Raw genomic sequence first — 15,243 nt, forward strand, 5'->3', positions numbered from 1 at the left:
TATAAAGCTGTTGTAATAGATATAGTTTGCAGTTTAGCATCGTCTTGCTGAAATATGCAAGGCCTTCAATGAAGAAGATGTGGTCTGCATGGTTGCTCTAAAACTTGTATACACCTTTCAGCATTGACGGTGCATTTCCAGATGCGTAAGCTGCCAATTTCACAAATACTAATCACATCTACACCATCAGAGATGCAGGCTTTTGAACTAAGTATAAGGTGGATGGCCCCTCTCCTCTTTAGTCTGGAGGACCATAAAGAATTAAAATCTTTGATTTGTCTGACCACTTTGCCAAATTCCATTTTAAATGACACACAATCAGATTTGTATCATGTGTCATTTGTAAACACAGTGTTTTACAGACCGGTGAACCTCTGCCCATCTTTATATGTGAGATGCTCTTTTTATACCCAATCATGTTATTGACGTGCTGCCAATTGCAGATGTATTTGTAATACTAATTATTTTCCCAGCCTTTTTGTTGCCCCCATCACATCGTTTTTAAACATGTTGCTGCCTTCAAATTGAAATTGAGCTAATATTTTTCATGAAACAGTTTAAATATCTGATATGTTCCAACTTCTCTGGAATTAACATTGTATATACTGCTTTTGGTATTTTCATGTTAAGCCTCAAATACTTTAAATATGGGTAATTTGTTTTGAAAAATTACTTTCTTTCTTTCTAAAAAAAAAAAAATAGATCAAGTTGTTCTATATGTGAAGTTGATTTTAAAGCCATCTTTAATGATCCTACAGACTTTGGGTGCTTTAAAAAACAAAAAAACAAAATAAACTTTATGGACTCAAACAGTCAGGTTTTTTGATAAAGATCCTCTTACCTAAAATCTGTTCGCAGTGAGTTAGATTTTCTTACTTGATGTCCACACTGCAACATGTGTGTTTTAGTAGTTTATCACCCAGTTTTATTGATATTGGAATACAAAATTATTGCTAGCTTGCATGTTGTTGTAACTTTTTAGTCCTGGACCGAGTGTCTGTGGGTGACAGCAAAGTAAAAACCAAGGCTGGCTTTACTGAAAGGACTGAGAGACACATAAAGAACACAAACAAACAAAAGCAAACAAAAACAGAAAAGAGCGGAAATAGCCTTTTTAGGTACTGCGTCTGTCAGTCACCACATGTGCTGCAGGGTATTTACTTAGTCATGTTGGTTTATACTGCCCAGATGGCCTGATGAGGCACTATCTAATTACTTCTTCCATGGATCCTCTGCCTCTGATAAATACTTACTGAGCCATGACTGTTTCATATCCTTCACTGCCACCACCAGGGGGTTCATGCAACTACACACGAGTCTGAAGGATGAGCAGATTTAGTTTGGAAAGGAGACAAGGCCATCAACATGCAGTATTAATGAAAAACTAGAGAACAAGTGATAAAGGTTTGGTGATTTACTATGGCCTTCTGATTGCTTCTACTCGTCCTCCACGTCATAAATTTAATTTTTTTTGTTCATCCAAATGTTATGCTATTAATCATTTTCATACTACTGTCATTTAGTCTATAAACTACTAAAGACGTATAACAGAGGGTTTTAATATTACTCATTTACAGCTTGGTTAAACTGACAGAAACGTCTGTGGCTGCGTGTAATTGGTGTCATTGAGTTGTTTGCAACAGACAGTAGAGGGCGGTAAAGCTGTCAACCCAACATATGCACCACGAAGAAGAGTCCGGAAGTTACTCTGCTGTGTTTGTCCGCCTACTAGAAACGGTGAGGTGTTGAAGTGAGGGCTTGTTGTCGGCGTTCCCCCTGCGGGCAGGTTATTTTATGAGGGAGCCTTCCTGGGTGTCCGCTGAACAGCTGTATCTCTTCAGGATAACAACATGGGTAAAAGTTCATTATCTTTATCGGTTGTCTTTGTTTGTCTTGATGTCGTTAGCTTTTCCGCTAACGTTAACTTCCTCTCTTTGACTCATTGATACTAAAAGTCTCAAATTTTCCCACACCTTTTCGATAGCTTATGAAAAAAAAGTTGGAGAAATTAAACTGCACTTTGAAAAATCTTCAGTAAATTTCCTGCCGATAAATCACAGAAGATGAAAGTTTTTTGGTTTGTTTTTGCTCGGCAATACCCCTTCAGTCTTATTTTGTTCACATGAAAGATAACACGTAAGAGAGATCCTAATTACACAGAAAGGTAGTAGTGTCATACAAAGATAAGAAATTAAAGGGTGGACCAATCCTAAGCACACATTCAGATCACACATCACAAAGATAACACAAACTGGAAGCTCGAGGTGGGACTTACCAGACACCCCACAATACGGTATTATCGATACTTGATTTATAAAACAATATTATTGTGATTTTTGACATTTTTGCAATATGCTGGGTATTGCAATGACATATATTGTCATTTATCACCTTTTTCAACTGCCAATTATGTTCTTAAAGTTAAACTTGTCATTTGTTTTGTCCAATGAGAAAAAAATATTTCACTTCATTTTTTTTCTTATGACATAATACAGCTATTAACTGTGATAAATTGTGGGGAAATCACAGCTGTTGCTTACTGTATAGACAGAAATTTACATCTAAGTGTTTCGTTTGCGATCAGTAATCGTCCTGCTCTGTAGGAATATAACCAGAATACAGTCAGCTGACAGCCAGCAGACTCTGGTCCCCTTGAGTTGTGCTCACTGACAAAGGCTCATTCAGACTGATGGCAGCATGTTGGCAACACTTATTATTTAGAAACCTTCAATAATCTCTCTGAGTGATTGCTGTCAGTCCAAATCAGACTGCAACTGTTTGCAGAAAGGTTGCCTCCTATCAGAACTGTGCAATCGCCTTGCGATCAAATGCTGTCAGGAGTGTGCCACACCTTAAAGCTCTAAACAAGCATTTAGTCACCATGAGTTGCAATTAGTCGCAGAATGTGAAAAAATTCAGTATAATCAGCAGGCAGGCACAGATGGAGGATGGTATACATTTGCACATTTGTGACTGAGCTTGCTCTAAATTAGGAGGTAGCTGTCCAATATTGGATGTTTTTGTTTTAATGGTTGAGCTGATTTCATGTAAGTTTGCTCAGCTAATATCTCAAGATAGTGGTGCATGAGATTAGCTCACATGTTCATAGTACTCTCAGCATATATACTGGCACGCAAAAATATTGTGATACTTTGGTGTTTTCATTTTTTTCTCCCCACAACTAATGGAAGCCAATTAAAATCTTTGTCACGTGTGGCTTCATTGACTGCTTACTTACACCATATTTTCTTCTTTTAAGAAGAACAAACAACCCAAAGAAAACTGAATTTTTACGTACACCTGTGTTTTTACGAATAGTTTTCTTATTCCAACTTTTCAAAGTGTGAAGAATATTGATGCTGTAGGAATCTCTACAGATTCTGTGACAGGATCAATGTACTGTTCTAGCCCGTACAGAGGGGCCCTTACCCCCATCATCGCTGAGGCTCTTGGTTCCACCACTGCGTGTTATGTCGGCTGTGATGTGGAAGGTGGTTCATCTGAAAATCATTAAGCATTATGGTAAAGTGGAGGAATTTGTGTCCTTGGTATCTGAAGCCATTCCCGACATCTTAACAAGCCAGCAGATGACACTGCTCACACTGGGGTTGAGGGCAAAGGTAAGGAAATGTACTGTGGATTCAGTCTCCACATGTATTAGTTACATTTCTATCATGTTAAAATTTCTTAGGTATTTGCATATTTGTCTGACTGTGGAATTTCTAATTTTACAAACTTACAAGGATTATGTTGGCTCATGCAGTTGTTAATCTAACAACAAAATAAAAGCATTGCATTGATCACAAACTCCAAGACTTTGCTTTGTCTTGAAGATGATATGAGTAACAAATAGACATAAGACTTTTTCTTAAATCTTTAGTGTCACATTTGTAGATCCAGAGGTAGTTAAAGGCAAGTCCTTTCTGTAAGTAGAAGAGAAAGAGGCAGCAGGTAGTTTTCACTGTTTACGTTTGATCTTTCACTGTTTGTCTGTCCTTAATGTCTCTTCCAGATGATATTACAAATGTTAAACTCTGAGGATCTCGGAGGCATTAAAACACACTTGGGTGGCCTGCTGCAAACTCGCTCACGACAGGTGTGTAGCGCTTAACGTTCCTGGATGTTGGCTATTGGCTGATTAAGAAGCTCTGCTTGACTAACTGTGTTTATTTAACTCTGCAGGTCTATCCAGAAGGTAACCCTCTTGAAGCCAACATTGTCACATTTGTTCAGAGACTCCTGGACGACTCAGAAGGGAGAGAACACTTCCTCAAAGTGTGTCTCTGCTTTTGTCTTACAGTTAGTCTAAATATAAATAGGTAAGCGTGTTTAATAATAATTTTTCGCCTAGTAGAATGTGTTTCCTGTGGCGTATGGGCCCGACTTTGACACAGCACTGGAAAAGCTTCTCTGTGACTTCTTCTCCAAACTGGAAGAGCTGCTGCCAGTACCAGACTTTAAACAGGTAGAGGTCCACAGTCTTTTACCTGTAAGAAAGGACTATTTTTAGGGCATTTTCACAGATTAGCAGTCTAAGGCCTGTGCATTAAAATCATATTATTTATCTGATAAAGGTTGCTTTGTGGATCAGTGATACACCAGCTGAGGTAGAGGAGTACATGCATTGTGTAACTGAAGCTGATGACATCAAAGTATTGCTCAGAACCAGGCCTCGCAATAGTGAAATGGCCAAGATAGATTCGAGTGGTGAGTCTGTCTGCCTTTCTTTTCTCTTTCACATCACCCTGCAACCATAGTCAGACTAATGATGCTTAAGCCAGGAGTCTTTCCTGTTTAAAAGGGTTCTTCCTCCTCAGCATCACCAAGTGCTTGCACACAGAGGGTGATCTGATCATTAGGATTCTCTTCACTCTGTAGGATCTTTACCTGACAGTCTGTAATGGGTTCATAATGTATTCTACATACAGTATAACATGCCTTGAAATGACTGCTGTTGCTGAACTGATGCTCTGTAAATAAAATTGAAGTATATATGTGCACTTAATCAGAGTTATGCATTTGTCAGATGCAGTATTTCTATTGTAGGTCCTATGATTGACATTGGGAGCTGTGTTTTGGATTTCTGTAGCCAAATACGTTCAGTTAATTGAAAAAGATAAAAGATGCATTGGATGCAGTTTTTTTATTGACCCTTTTCTTTTTGAATTCTTTCGAACAGTGCCATCTCCCTCAGAGCAGCGGCTTTTTTCCTCGTTATCGCTCCCCGTCTCCCTGAGAGACAACGGCGCCAAAGATGTGGACTCAAATGCACAAACCTTCGAAAACCAAAGAGTGTCTGAGGCAGCTGCCTTTCAAGAGCCCAGAGACGGTGACATGTGGGATACAAGATGGCCACATGAGGAAGAGTCTCACAACGCAGAACAAGAGGTGGGAGGAAAAGACACCGACAGCATTCCTGACATACATGTTGTGGAGGAGTGCGGTGACCATGCTACAACAACTAACCAAGCTCCCTCTTCATCTGCTGAGAGTCATGTGGTGTCCAGCTCTGTGATCGGCCCTCTCAGACAGAGAGTTGCACAGAAATGCACTCAGTGTGGGAAGTGCTTCATTTACCGGTATGAACTCCTGGAGCATCAGCGGCTGCACACCGGAGAAAACCCTTACAAGTGCTCTCAGTGTGGGAAAGCTTTTCGGCGGAGCTCTGATCTATCAAGTCACAGGCGGACACAGTGCAGAAAAGCAGCGTACATTTGCATCAAATGCGGGAAAAGCTTTCAGTCTATGCAGGAAAAATTTAGACACCAGTGTGTTCATAGCATCCACAAGTTTGACTGTCCTTACTGTGGGAAAAGTTTTAAGAAAATGTACCTGCTGGCTAAGCACAAGGTGACTCACAACCAGAACCGCATTTTCACATGCAGACAGTGCGGGGAGGTATACCCGGGTATGAGCGAGCTAAGATCACATCAAAAGATTCATCCTCCTCAGCTGTCCAATCAGTGCCAGCAGTGCGGGAAGTTTTTCAGCTCGGCTGCGTGTTTGACCGCTCACCAGCTGCGCCACACGCAGCAGAGGACGCAGATTTGCACGCGCTGCGGCAAAGCCTTCAAGAGCAAGCACGATCTGAACCTTCACATGCGCAGTCATACAGGCGAGAGGCCCTTTCAGTGCACCTACTGCGGGAAGCGTTTCTCCGTGTCGGGAAACTTGAATGTACACATAAGGATTCACACAGGAGAGAAACCGTATCTGTGCTCCGACTGTGGCAAGGCTTTCATTTCGGCTGGAGAGCTGCAGATACACAGGCGCACCCACACGGGGGAAAAGCCGTACAAGTGCTCGGTGTGCGGGAGAGGATTCACCATGGCGAGCAAAGTGACGCTCCACATGCGTGTTCACACTGGGGAACGCCCCTACGAGTGCTCTGAATGCGGGAAAAGCTTTTCACGTGGCAGCGAACTGAAAAAACACACAATGAGCCATACAGGAGTCCGGCCCTACGCCTGTCAGCTGTGTGCAAAAACTTACACGTGCCTCAGTCACCTGAAAAGACACTTAAAATCTCACAGTGTAGTCCAGTCTCAGACCCTCTGATTCTACTGACTCACAAATGGTGTTTTGCCATTGATGATGTCTTTGTGCAGTGACACTGTACACACTATTGCTGACTTCATGCACTGCATCATAGGATTTGGACTTTTTTCTTCTTCTTTTTTACAGACTCATTCCTTATCGTCCATTTAAAATGTCACCTTCAAGTGCAGCTTTTGGTCCTGACATACAGATGTTTTGTATGTTTTGTTTTCTGATGTCCTAAAATGTAATTTTGAAATTATCCAAGAAAACAGTGTTCTTCTGTGTTTATTAGTGCCTGTTTTTTGTTTTTTTTTCCTTCTATGAGGCAACACTTACTGGAGCAGCATTATTTACCAGTGACACTGTTCAATATTGTAAACACAAAATAAACTAGATAATTGCCACCTATTTGTCCCTTGACAGCACAAAACTGTATATTTGAACCCAGCTTTAACCTCCTAGGACCCGCGTCCACATATGTGGACATCACATTTTGGGTTGTCTAGACCAAAATACTAAATTTTGCTCTACAAGGGCCTGATATCCACTTACGAGGACCTTATACTGTCACTGTTCTCTCGATATTGAAAACGAATATCCTCATATGTGGATCTCATTTTCCTCAGAAATAAAAATAAGGTAAAAACAAACAAACTGGTAATTAAAAATACATGCAATGAAAGAGTTCAGGTCTTAGGTTAAACATCCTGCTGTGGGTTTGTTTAATGTGTTCCTGTGTTTAAAATAATAAAGTCACACAACCGAAACAAATTAAAAATTACGTTTAGTTGAAAGTGAAAAAATAATTTCTAACTCTTATTCCAAAGCGGAAATGGCAGTATTTTTTTTAAAAAATTACTTTGTTTAATGTTTTTATTTTTTAGTTGTTGATTTTTTTTAAATTTATTTATTTTTTTACATTTTACGTTGTAAAGTCTGTTCCGAGCTTACAATATGAGCATAACAACAGTGTACGAACTGTGTAATAAAATACAGTTGAGCCAGGTCTTTACGCTACCCTTATTATTTTGATTGTTCGGAGGCGTGGTGCGTTTACAAAAGTAAATGGGACTCGTTGTGTACGGGCTGCCCCGTAAAACAAAACGAACCTCCCTGATGAGCCTACTGGCCCAACGCTCCCCGTGATATGAACAGCGTGCTTCAGGAAGAAGTTGGCGCCTGAAGCCGTATATTCGGTTAGCTATTACACTAGCCGATATTATGAACGAAATAGCTGTTCGTGTTGCGTTTTCCTTCCATCGTTGCTAATGAATTCCACAATGAATGATATGGGTAAGTGTTACCTCGTGGAGAGCAACAACATGTTGTATTTTCGCTTGTTATGTGGTTAGCCGACTAGCCAAAGAGAAGGATTACTGGGAGCTGAGGAGGCCTCGACTAATCTCTGGAACAAGAATTGTTTTGCTCCCTGTTAAGCCGGGTTTTGCCCTGTAGCCAGCACGTTAGCTGACGCTCTAGATATGGAAGAAACAGTGGGGATTGTCCGCGTTTCCAAACATTTTATTTGCTTGAAAAGGCTTGCTTCAGTGTATCAAATGCAGTTAAAAAATCGGTCTATTAACAGGCATTAATAACGCGATTCTTTTTAAATAAAGTAACTAGCGTTAAGCTACCAGTTAGCTGTTTACCCATCTAACATGCTCATGCCTCCGTAATAAACTCACATCGCCTCTTTGTCTTTGTGGTTAATTTAGTATAAAACAACTGAATTTTATCCTATTTATGCACACAAACCTGGTGCTTTAGGCTAAGGACGGACTGTAGTACTGTATTTCTGCAGCTCATGGATGGACAGTAGCGATGGTGAACAGACGGTGCTGACTTCAGTGGTTTTATTGTACAAAGAACAATATCTCCCACTCATTTACCTTCTTCCTATTGATATATTTAAGGCACGATCAACTGTTTACATTAATAACATTTAATCTAGCCTTTGAAACAACGAAGGGGATCCCTGTTCTGCCTCAAAATTAAATATTCTTATGTAAACTCGGGGCCACAGAGGTGTACCAGGTTCTTAACCTGACTGAAAGCTTGTTTGACCCAGTCTGTTTTCTCTCCGAAGAATTCAGTGTTCCCCTGTCCTCGCTGGCTCTCCTGGTCCCACCACTCCGCCTGATGTCTGCTGTGATGTGGGAAGTGGTGCGCCAGCGGAACATAAAGCACTATGGGAAACTGGAGGAGTTTGTGTCCATGGTAACAGATGCAGTTCCTGAACTGATGAGTAAGAGGGAAGGGAGGCTGCTCTCACTGGGTCTGAGAGCAAGGGTAAGTGAAATGTCTGGATCGCATGAGGTGTGTAAACGGTGCTATTCAAATGAGACGAGGACACGAGGCTCCCGTTAATATTATAAACTACGCTTCTTCTAGACGACTCTTGAACTGTTGCGTTCTGAACACCCTGAAGATCTCAAGGCAGTTCAGAGCCACCTTAACCGAATCCAATCTTCCTGCATCGAGGAGGTGGGTGAGCCTGTTAGCGTATTTTAATTTGGAATATATAAATGGCTAATTTGTAAAATCAAAAAATGATGAAAACATCACTGTTTTTAGGATTTATCAAACAAATTGAATTTTGTTTAAAAGAAGTAATACAACAGTAATAATGAAAATAATTATTAGCTGTAGACCTATGACCTGTCCTGTGGTTATCTAGACCAATGATCCTGTAATCGAAGCACCAGAGGCAAACTTTATGAAGTTGGTGCAAGGCCTCATTGAAGACACGGATGGCAGAGAACACTTTCTCAAGGTAAAGTTGGGACTGACAGTGCTTGAATCACATTTAAAAATGTGATTATAATAACATGTGTAAAAGGTCGAGGTTGTATGTTGACAGTGCAGATCTTTTTTTTTCCCCATGTGGCAGAATGTGTTTCCTGTGGAGTACGGCCCTGACTTTGATACGGCGCTCGAGACCCTAGTTTGTGAGTTTTTCACAAGACTCGAGGAGCTGCTGCCAATACCAGATTTCAAACAGGTACAGAGAGGATCTTTTTAAGATGATAAAATAAAGGAGCGCTTTCAAATGTGCATTTTTTTGTGCATGTGTCTCACAGACTGCATCCTGGATTAGCGCGGCCCCTTCAGTCCTAGAGGAGTATATGCAGTGCGTGTCCAATGGAGAGGACCTTAAATTTCTTCTCCAGAGTAAACAGTGCCACGGGAAATTAGCAAAGAGCAGCGTTGGTATGCATATACTAGTCAGTGCATCTTCTTTTATTTCAACATGTGGGACTGTATTAATATTTGTTTCCTGTTTCTTTTCCTGCAGCTCCATTTCAGTCAGATGATCTTCTGATCCCCTCGCTGTCTCTCCCTCCGTCTCTGGAAGTAGCCATCGCTTCCCACCCGAGCGCTTGTGATGATGAAAATAATGACGTCCCTCAGATTGTCATGTTTGACGAAGAGCTGTCCACAAACCCTTCCACCTCAGCTGACTTTCCAGAATCTCCAAAAGTGGCCGATGTTACTTCATCTCCACGCAGGAGACAGCAGTCAGGAATCCATAAATGCCCCGAGTGTGACAAGTGCTTCAAGCATCACTCTGTCCTCATTGAACATCAGAGAGTCCACAGCGGGCTGCAACCCTACAACTGCTCTGAGTGCGGGAGGGCTTTCCGAACAGCCACTCTGCTCGCTGGACACAGACTGCGGAAATGCAAAAATGCGGCATATCTTTGCATCAAATGTGGGAACAGTTTTCCAACGTCGCTGGACAAATTCAGACATCACTGCCCGAAACGGGGACGTAACTACGACTGCGGGCAGTGTGGAAAGAGTTTTCCAAAGTCCAGCAGCCTGAAGGAACATCTGCTAACTCATGTTCAAAGCCGCCTTTTCAAGTGTAGCCACTGCGGGATTGGTTTTTCAGGAATAGGTGACCTGAAGTACCATCAGCAAGTCGATCATGAGAAGCCTTATCAGTGTAAGCAATGTGGAAAGAGCTTCATCTCCACAAAGAGTCTGGACAAACACCAACAAAGGCATGAAGAGGTTGGTGAAATGGACGCCGCCAAGTTAATGAGTGGGGATAAACACAGGAAAAGTGGCTCGAGCCATCGGACATCAGTGTTGTCCTCCAGGAAGACTTCCGTCAAAGCAGTCTACCAGCGAGGAAGAGTCACCCATAACTGTCCGCTGTGTGGCAGGAGCTTTAAATATCGCTTTGAGTTTCTTGAACACCAGAGGTTCCACACAGCTGTGAAGCCTTACAAATGCTCTCAGTGTGGAAAAGCCTTCCGCACCGAGGCTCACCTGTCTGGGCACAGGAAGAGGAAGTGTAAAAACGCCGCCCACATTTGCACCAAGTGTGGGTGCCAGTTCAGGTCCATGCACGAGCGCGTCAGACACCAGTGTGTCCAGTTGCTGACAAAATATGAATGCTCTCATTGCGGGAAGACCTTCAAGATGGCTCATCTGCTGAGGAACCATCAGATGAGTGAACATCAGCTCCCCTACAGCCCCAACCATCGCTTCAGGTGTAGATACTGTGACGAGACCTTTCCTGGGATCAGCGAGCTCAAGTACCATCAGAGGGTTGACCACGAGAAACCGTATCAGTGTCAGGAATGCGGCAAATGTTTCCTCTCCGAAAAATGCCTGGCCAATCACGAGCTCCGCCACAACGACGACAGACCGGAGAGCTGCCTGGTGTGCGGGCGCGGCTTCAGAAACCGCTACGATTTGAAGCAGCACATGCGCACTCACACGGGAGAGCGGCCCTACCAGTGCACTCACTGCTCGCAGTGCTTCTCCACGGCCGGAGGACTGAGGAGTCACACCAGGGTTCACACGGGCGAGAAACCGCACGTTTGCCCGGACTGCGGGAAGGCTTTCTCCCAGATGGGGGCGATGCGCACGCACAGGCTCACTCACACGGGAGAGAGGCCGTTCAAGTGCACGGTCTGTGGCAAAGGTTTCACAATGGCGCACAAAGTCACAGTTCACATGCGCGTGCACACGGGGGAGCGGCCGTACGTGTGCTCCCAGTGTGGGAAGGCCTTCTCGGACGGAAGCGTGTTGAAGCAGCACATGCTGAACCACTCGGGGGTGCGACCGTATCACTGCCAGATCTGCCCCAAGACTTACACCTGTCTGAACCACCTGAGGAGGCACCTGAAAAGCCACTCGAACATGAGCTGAAGCAGGCATGAAGGAAAACTGACATTATCTAAGAAACTTTCAATGGACCAACTAAACAAGCAATACGGGAATGATGCCGATTGGCTGTTGTAGAAAGTGAGGCGAGGAGATTCGGCTCCTGTTCTTCATCCATTAGTTCGAGATTGTTCCAACCAGCACAAACAAATTCTTCCCTCTTTTCCCATCTGGCTTTGGTTGTGTTGTGTTTTGTTTTTTTTCTTCTGTACATCAGTTTGTCATGCGTGAATGCAATGAGATGTTAGTTGGAACTTACTTTTCCAGAGCTCCCTAATAGTTACAGAGATAAATATTTGTCTGAACTTCTGATTGTTGATCCTGATTCTTAGTGTCGTGCTACAGTTGGTTGTGACAGTTGTTAGACCCAGCTCTCGATCACCGCACTTGTGAAAATGATGAGGTTACTGTGATTAACTGACCAGGGCAGACTGCAGCTCTGTTGATGATAAGATTCAACGCTGTCTCCTAAACATCACAATCCCCCCTGCAACTAAGCTGACAGTTAAGTTGGATGACAAAGCATAGATATAAAGGGTTCAGCGGAGATTCGTTGCTACGTTGCACATTTGAGAGGACAGGGGCATAAATCCCTTTTCGGGGCTGGAGCCACAAGACTTTAAGCCAGGAAATTTGACTCACATGTTGGCCCTTTGTATTTGTTAACTTAGTTTCATGGGTTTTTTTTCTAAGCCTTACTTTGTTTTCACTGGGTGTTTGGTTAGTGTCAGACCCAAAGCTGCTTGGTTCAGTTTCAAAATAAGCAGCGCGGTTTAGGTTTAAATTGGCCTTTTTTTTTACAATTGTAATCACACAGAAGCTTCTCCTCCCTTTCCTAAGTCATGAGTAACCGCCACGTCTAATATATATTGGTTGTCTAATACGAAGCAGTCATAGGAATGCCAGAGACCGAAAGGGCAAATGTGATTATTTGAGATTGCAGTTTGTCGTACAAGGGGTGTAATTTTTAGGAGGCAAGACTCATTTGTTTAGTAAATGTTTGCAGTAAAAGTGCAGTAGAGTAAATACTGAATAGAGCTGCAGCAGAGTCGGGTCCTTTGTGGATTGTCGGTGCTTTCTTGGCTAATGTTAGGAGTCAGAGCTAAGAACGTGCCATGTGAAGTGTCACCTCAGGTGCTGCCAGAGCATTTAAGCTTTATATCTGGTCTACACAAACACCAGCTCTTCTTCACATGGATCAGGGGGGACAGATAAAAGGAGTTCAGAGAATATTTTGTCACTGAGATGATTGGGGTAGGGGGCACGTGCGGTATGTCTGAAGTTGATGAAGGTATATTTTGGGAAAAGGAGGTAAAAGTTGCAGAGGTGGAAAAAATGTTCTCTGTAAATATGCTGGATGACAAATAACTGTGAGTGTGTAAAAGTTAAAAAGACCATTTTCTTTGTGTTGTTTTGTTTTTTTCTCCTTAAGCCTTTTGTATTCTCTCTGTGGTTTGAAAGGTTTGTGAATTTCAGATTAAATTCCCTTCGTTACTCCTTATGCTTGTTAAGTTTTTTTTTCTTTCTCAGAAAACAAAAGGTAGGCTGTATTAGACTTCAGTTTCACTAGATGGCAGTAGGTGACTATTAAGCAGTTTCCCATGCACTGATGCGTGTTAGTTATCCAGCAGAGCTGATATAATGACTGTCTTTATCATCAAATTTGTTTTTTTGTCAGGAAAACAAATACAGCTTTGCAGCTGTGGCCCATGTCCCCTTTATCTGCTTTCTTTGGCATGGCTTGGAAGTTTGATTAAAGCACAGTTTCTTCCCGTTTCCTCACGGGTGTCCCGCCATATCTGAAGTGTTTAAAGGTGCCGTAAAGAGCATCACCACATCTTTATCTAGCTTTTAAATTCATTTCTCTACTTTGCGTCCAGCTAAAGAAAAGCTGGATTCGGACCACTTCTGTTCCAAGTTTTGTGTTTTAACTTGAAATTCAGGCAAACATGATGTGTCATTATGTAAGAGACGCATTACCATTAATTTCTTCCATCTGTGCTGAGTTTTATGGGATTTTTTTTTTCTTTGAGGAAAAAAAAGAAGCTCTGTTTGTCTTTTTTCAACCTCAGTTTCTTTCTTACTCCCCACCCCAGTTACATCTCATCTATGCTCACTCGTCCATAGCAACCTTTGAGTTTTATTCTCTCTCAAAACAAACCCATTTCTCTGCCATTCACAGGGAGGTGCAACCACCAAAGTTGGCTGTGGTAATGACTTAAATGTTGCAAGATGTTAGCATCCTCTGGCTGGAGGTACGTTGGCTGCCTTCCTTCTAGCTTACTAAGAAATCCTACTGATTTCCTGTGAACACTGGTCTTCTGTGGAAGCACCCCGGGCCTCTTGTCTTCTGTTTCTTCACATGTATAGCTTAATCTTTCGCTTCTAGTGAATGAAACAGATTTCAGTCCAACTTGTCAGCTTCACAAATATTGGGGGGTTGTGTAACTTACAAAAACAAAGCTTAAAGCAAGAGCTCTGTTGGTGCATTCCTCTGAGTTTTATTATGGAATAATGTATTCCTGATGAAGGCACGTATTGTGACATCTTTAAATGCATGCATCACGCTTCATGCCAAGCACCACATCTGCCAAAAATCCTACAGATTTACAATGAGAGCCTGCTAATAAATACAGATCATAACCAGATGTGTCCCCCTTCTCGCTTCCTCGTCCCTCCTCCTCTCCCTTCTTTGCTCTCCTTCTCTCCCTAACTCGGTGATCTCAGTGGAAAATCTGAGTCCAGGCCAGACCTTCGATGCCTTCACACACATACACACACACATGTCGGCAGCAACTGTGCAGCATCCAGCCCCCCCCCCATCAACACCTTGCCAAATGAACGCCCCCTCTTTCCAAAGTAGCTTCCAAGGTCAGCCCTCAACGAGCGCTAGATGGCGCTGCTTCCAAAGGGTCAATAGAGACACCACCCCACCCCACCGCAGCGCGCTCCCACGCCCTTCTCGTCTTGCTTTTATGTTCAGGTTGGGTCTGGACGTTTAAAATGAACCAGATGTGTTAAAGCTCCACCCACCAACCCCCACCCCATCTTCCGCAGATTTCTGCAGAAATAGAGCTCAAAATGCTTCCAAGATGTGTGTCACATGGTTTTCATTAAGCCACATGAAGTGATTTCAGCGTCATCTATTCTGGTTTGCATATCTTGATTTTTGTGGGTGACATGTAGGCAGTTTGATGAAGGGGCACCCGTGTAGTGACCAAATAACATTAAAGGGGCGCTCTCTATAAATGACGTGAAACTGTTTGAAAAACTAAATGTCCAGTTTCCACATGTTCTCTTTATGCCCAAAGAAAAAGAATCGGCTCTGTGAATGCTGAAGTCTCGCTGACAGTCACCAGTTTATTGTTTGACCCCTTTTAAGGAAGCTTGCACATCTGGGTAATTGGAGTAAACTGCTGGTCCATGCGCGCTCTGGTACATTGCTTCCCCTCATCTTCCTCAGAGGAAACTTTACGAACTCCTCCTCCTTCTCCTCCTCCTCCTGCTCCCCCCCTCCTCTCC

General features: G+C 42.7%; 1 protein-coding gene across 4 annotated transcripts; it reads left to right on the forward strand.

Annotated features, from left to right (window-relative positions):
* Window positions 1-1,674: 1,674 nt before the first annotated feature.
* On the forward strand, window positions 1,675-13,222 carry zgc:171422 (uncharacterized protein LOC100001353 homolog). 4 transcript variants are annotated; one of them, XM_039601975.1, is made up of 7 exons: window positions 1,675-1,854; window positions 8,627-8,829; window positions 8,932-9,024; window positions 9,218-9,313; window positions 9,431-9,541; window positions 9,621-9,750; window positions 9,836-13,222. In XM_039601975.1, exons 1-7 carry the CDS (start codon window positions 1,851-1,853, stop codon window positions 11,704-11,706), a joined length of 2,508 nt encoding a protein of 835 aa, XP_039457909.1. In that variant the 5' UTR covers window positions 1,675-1,850; the 3' UTR covers window positions 11,707-13,222. The 4 variants fall into 4 exon arrangements, with proteins under 4 accessions (XP_039457909.1, XP_039457911.1, XP_039457908.1 ...); XM_039601977.1 differs by lacking the exons at window positions 8,627-8,829; window positions 8,932-9,024; window positions 9,218-9,313; ... (1 more) ...; window positions 9,621-9,750; window positions 9,836-13,222 and adding exons at window positions 3,409-3,620; window positions 4,013-4,096; window positions 4,183-4,275; ... (1 more) ...; window positions 4,575-4,707; window positions 5,180-7,548 and having other exon boundaries at window positions 1,686-1,854; XM_039601974.1 differs by lacking the exon at window positions 1,675-1,854 and adding an exon at window positions 7,573-7,833.
* The last annotated feature ends 2,021 nt before the right edge of the window (window positions 13,223-15,243 follow it).

Source organism: Oreochromis aureus, linkage group 18 (assembly GCF_013358895.1).
Source record: "Oreochromis aureus strain Israel breed Guangdong linkage group 18, ZZ_aureus, whole genome shotgun sequence".
Lineage (NCBI taxonomy): Eukaryota > Metazoa > Chordata > Actinopteri > Cichliformes > Cichlidae > Oreochromis > Oreochromis aureus.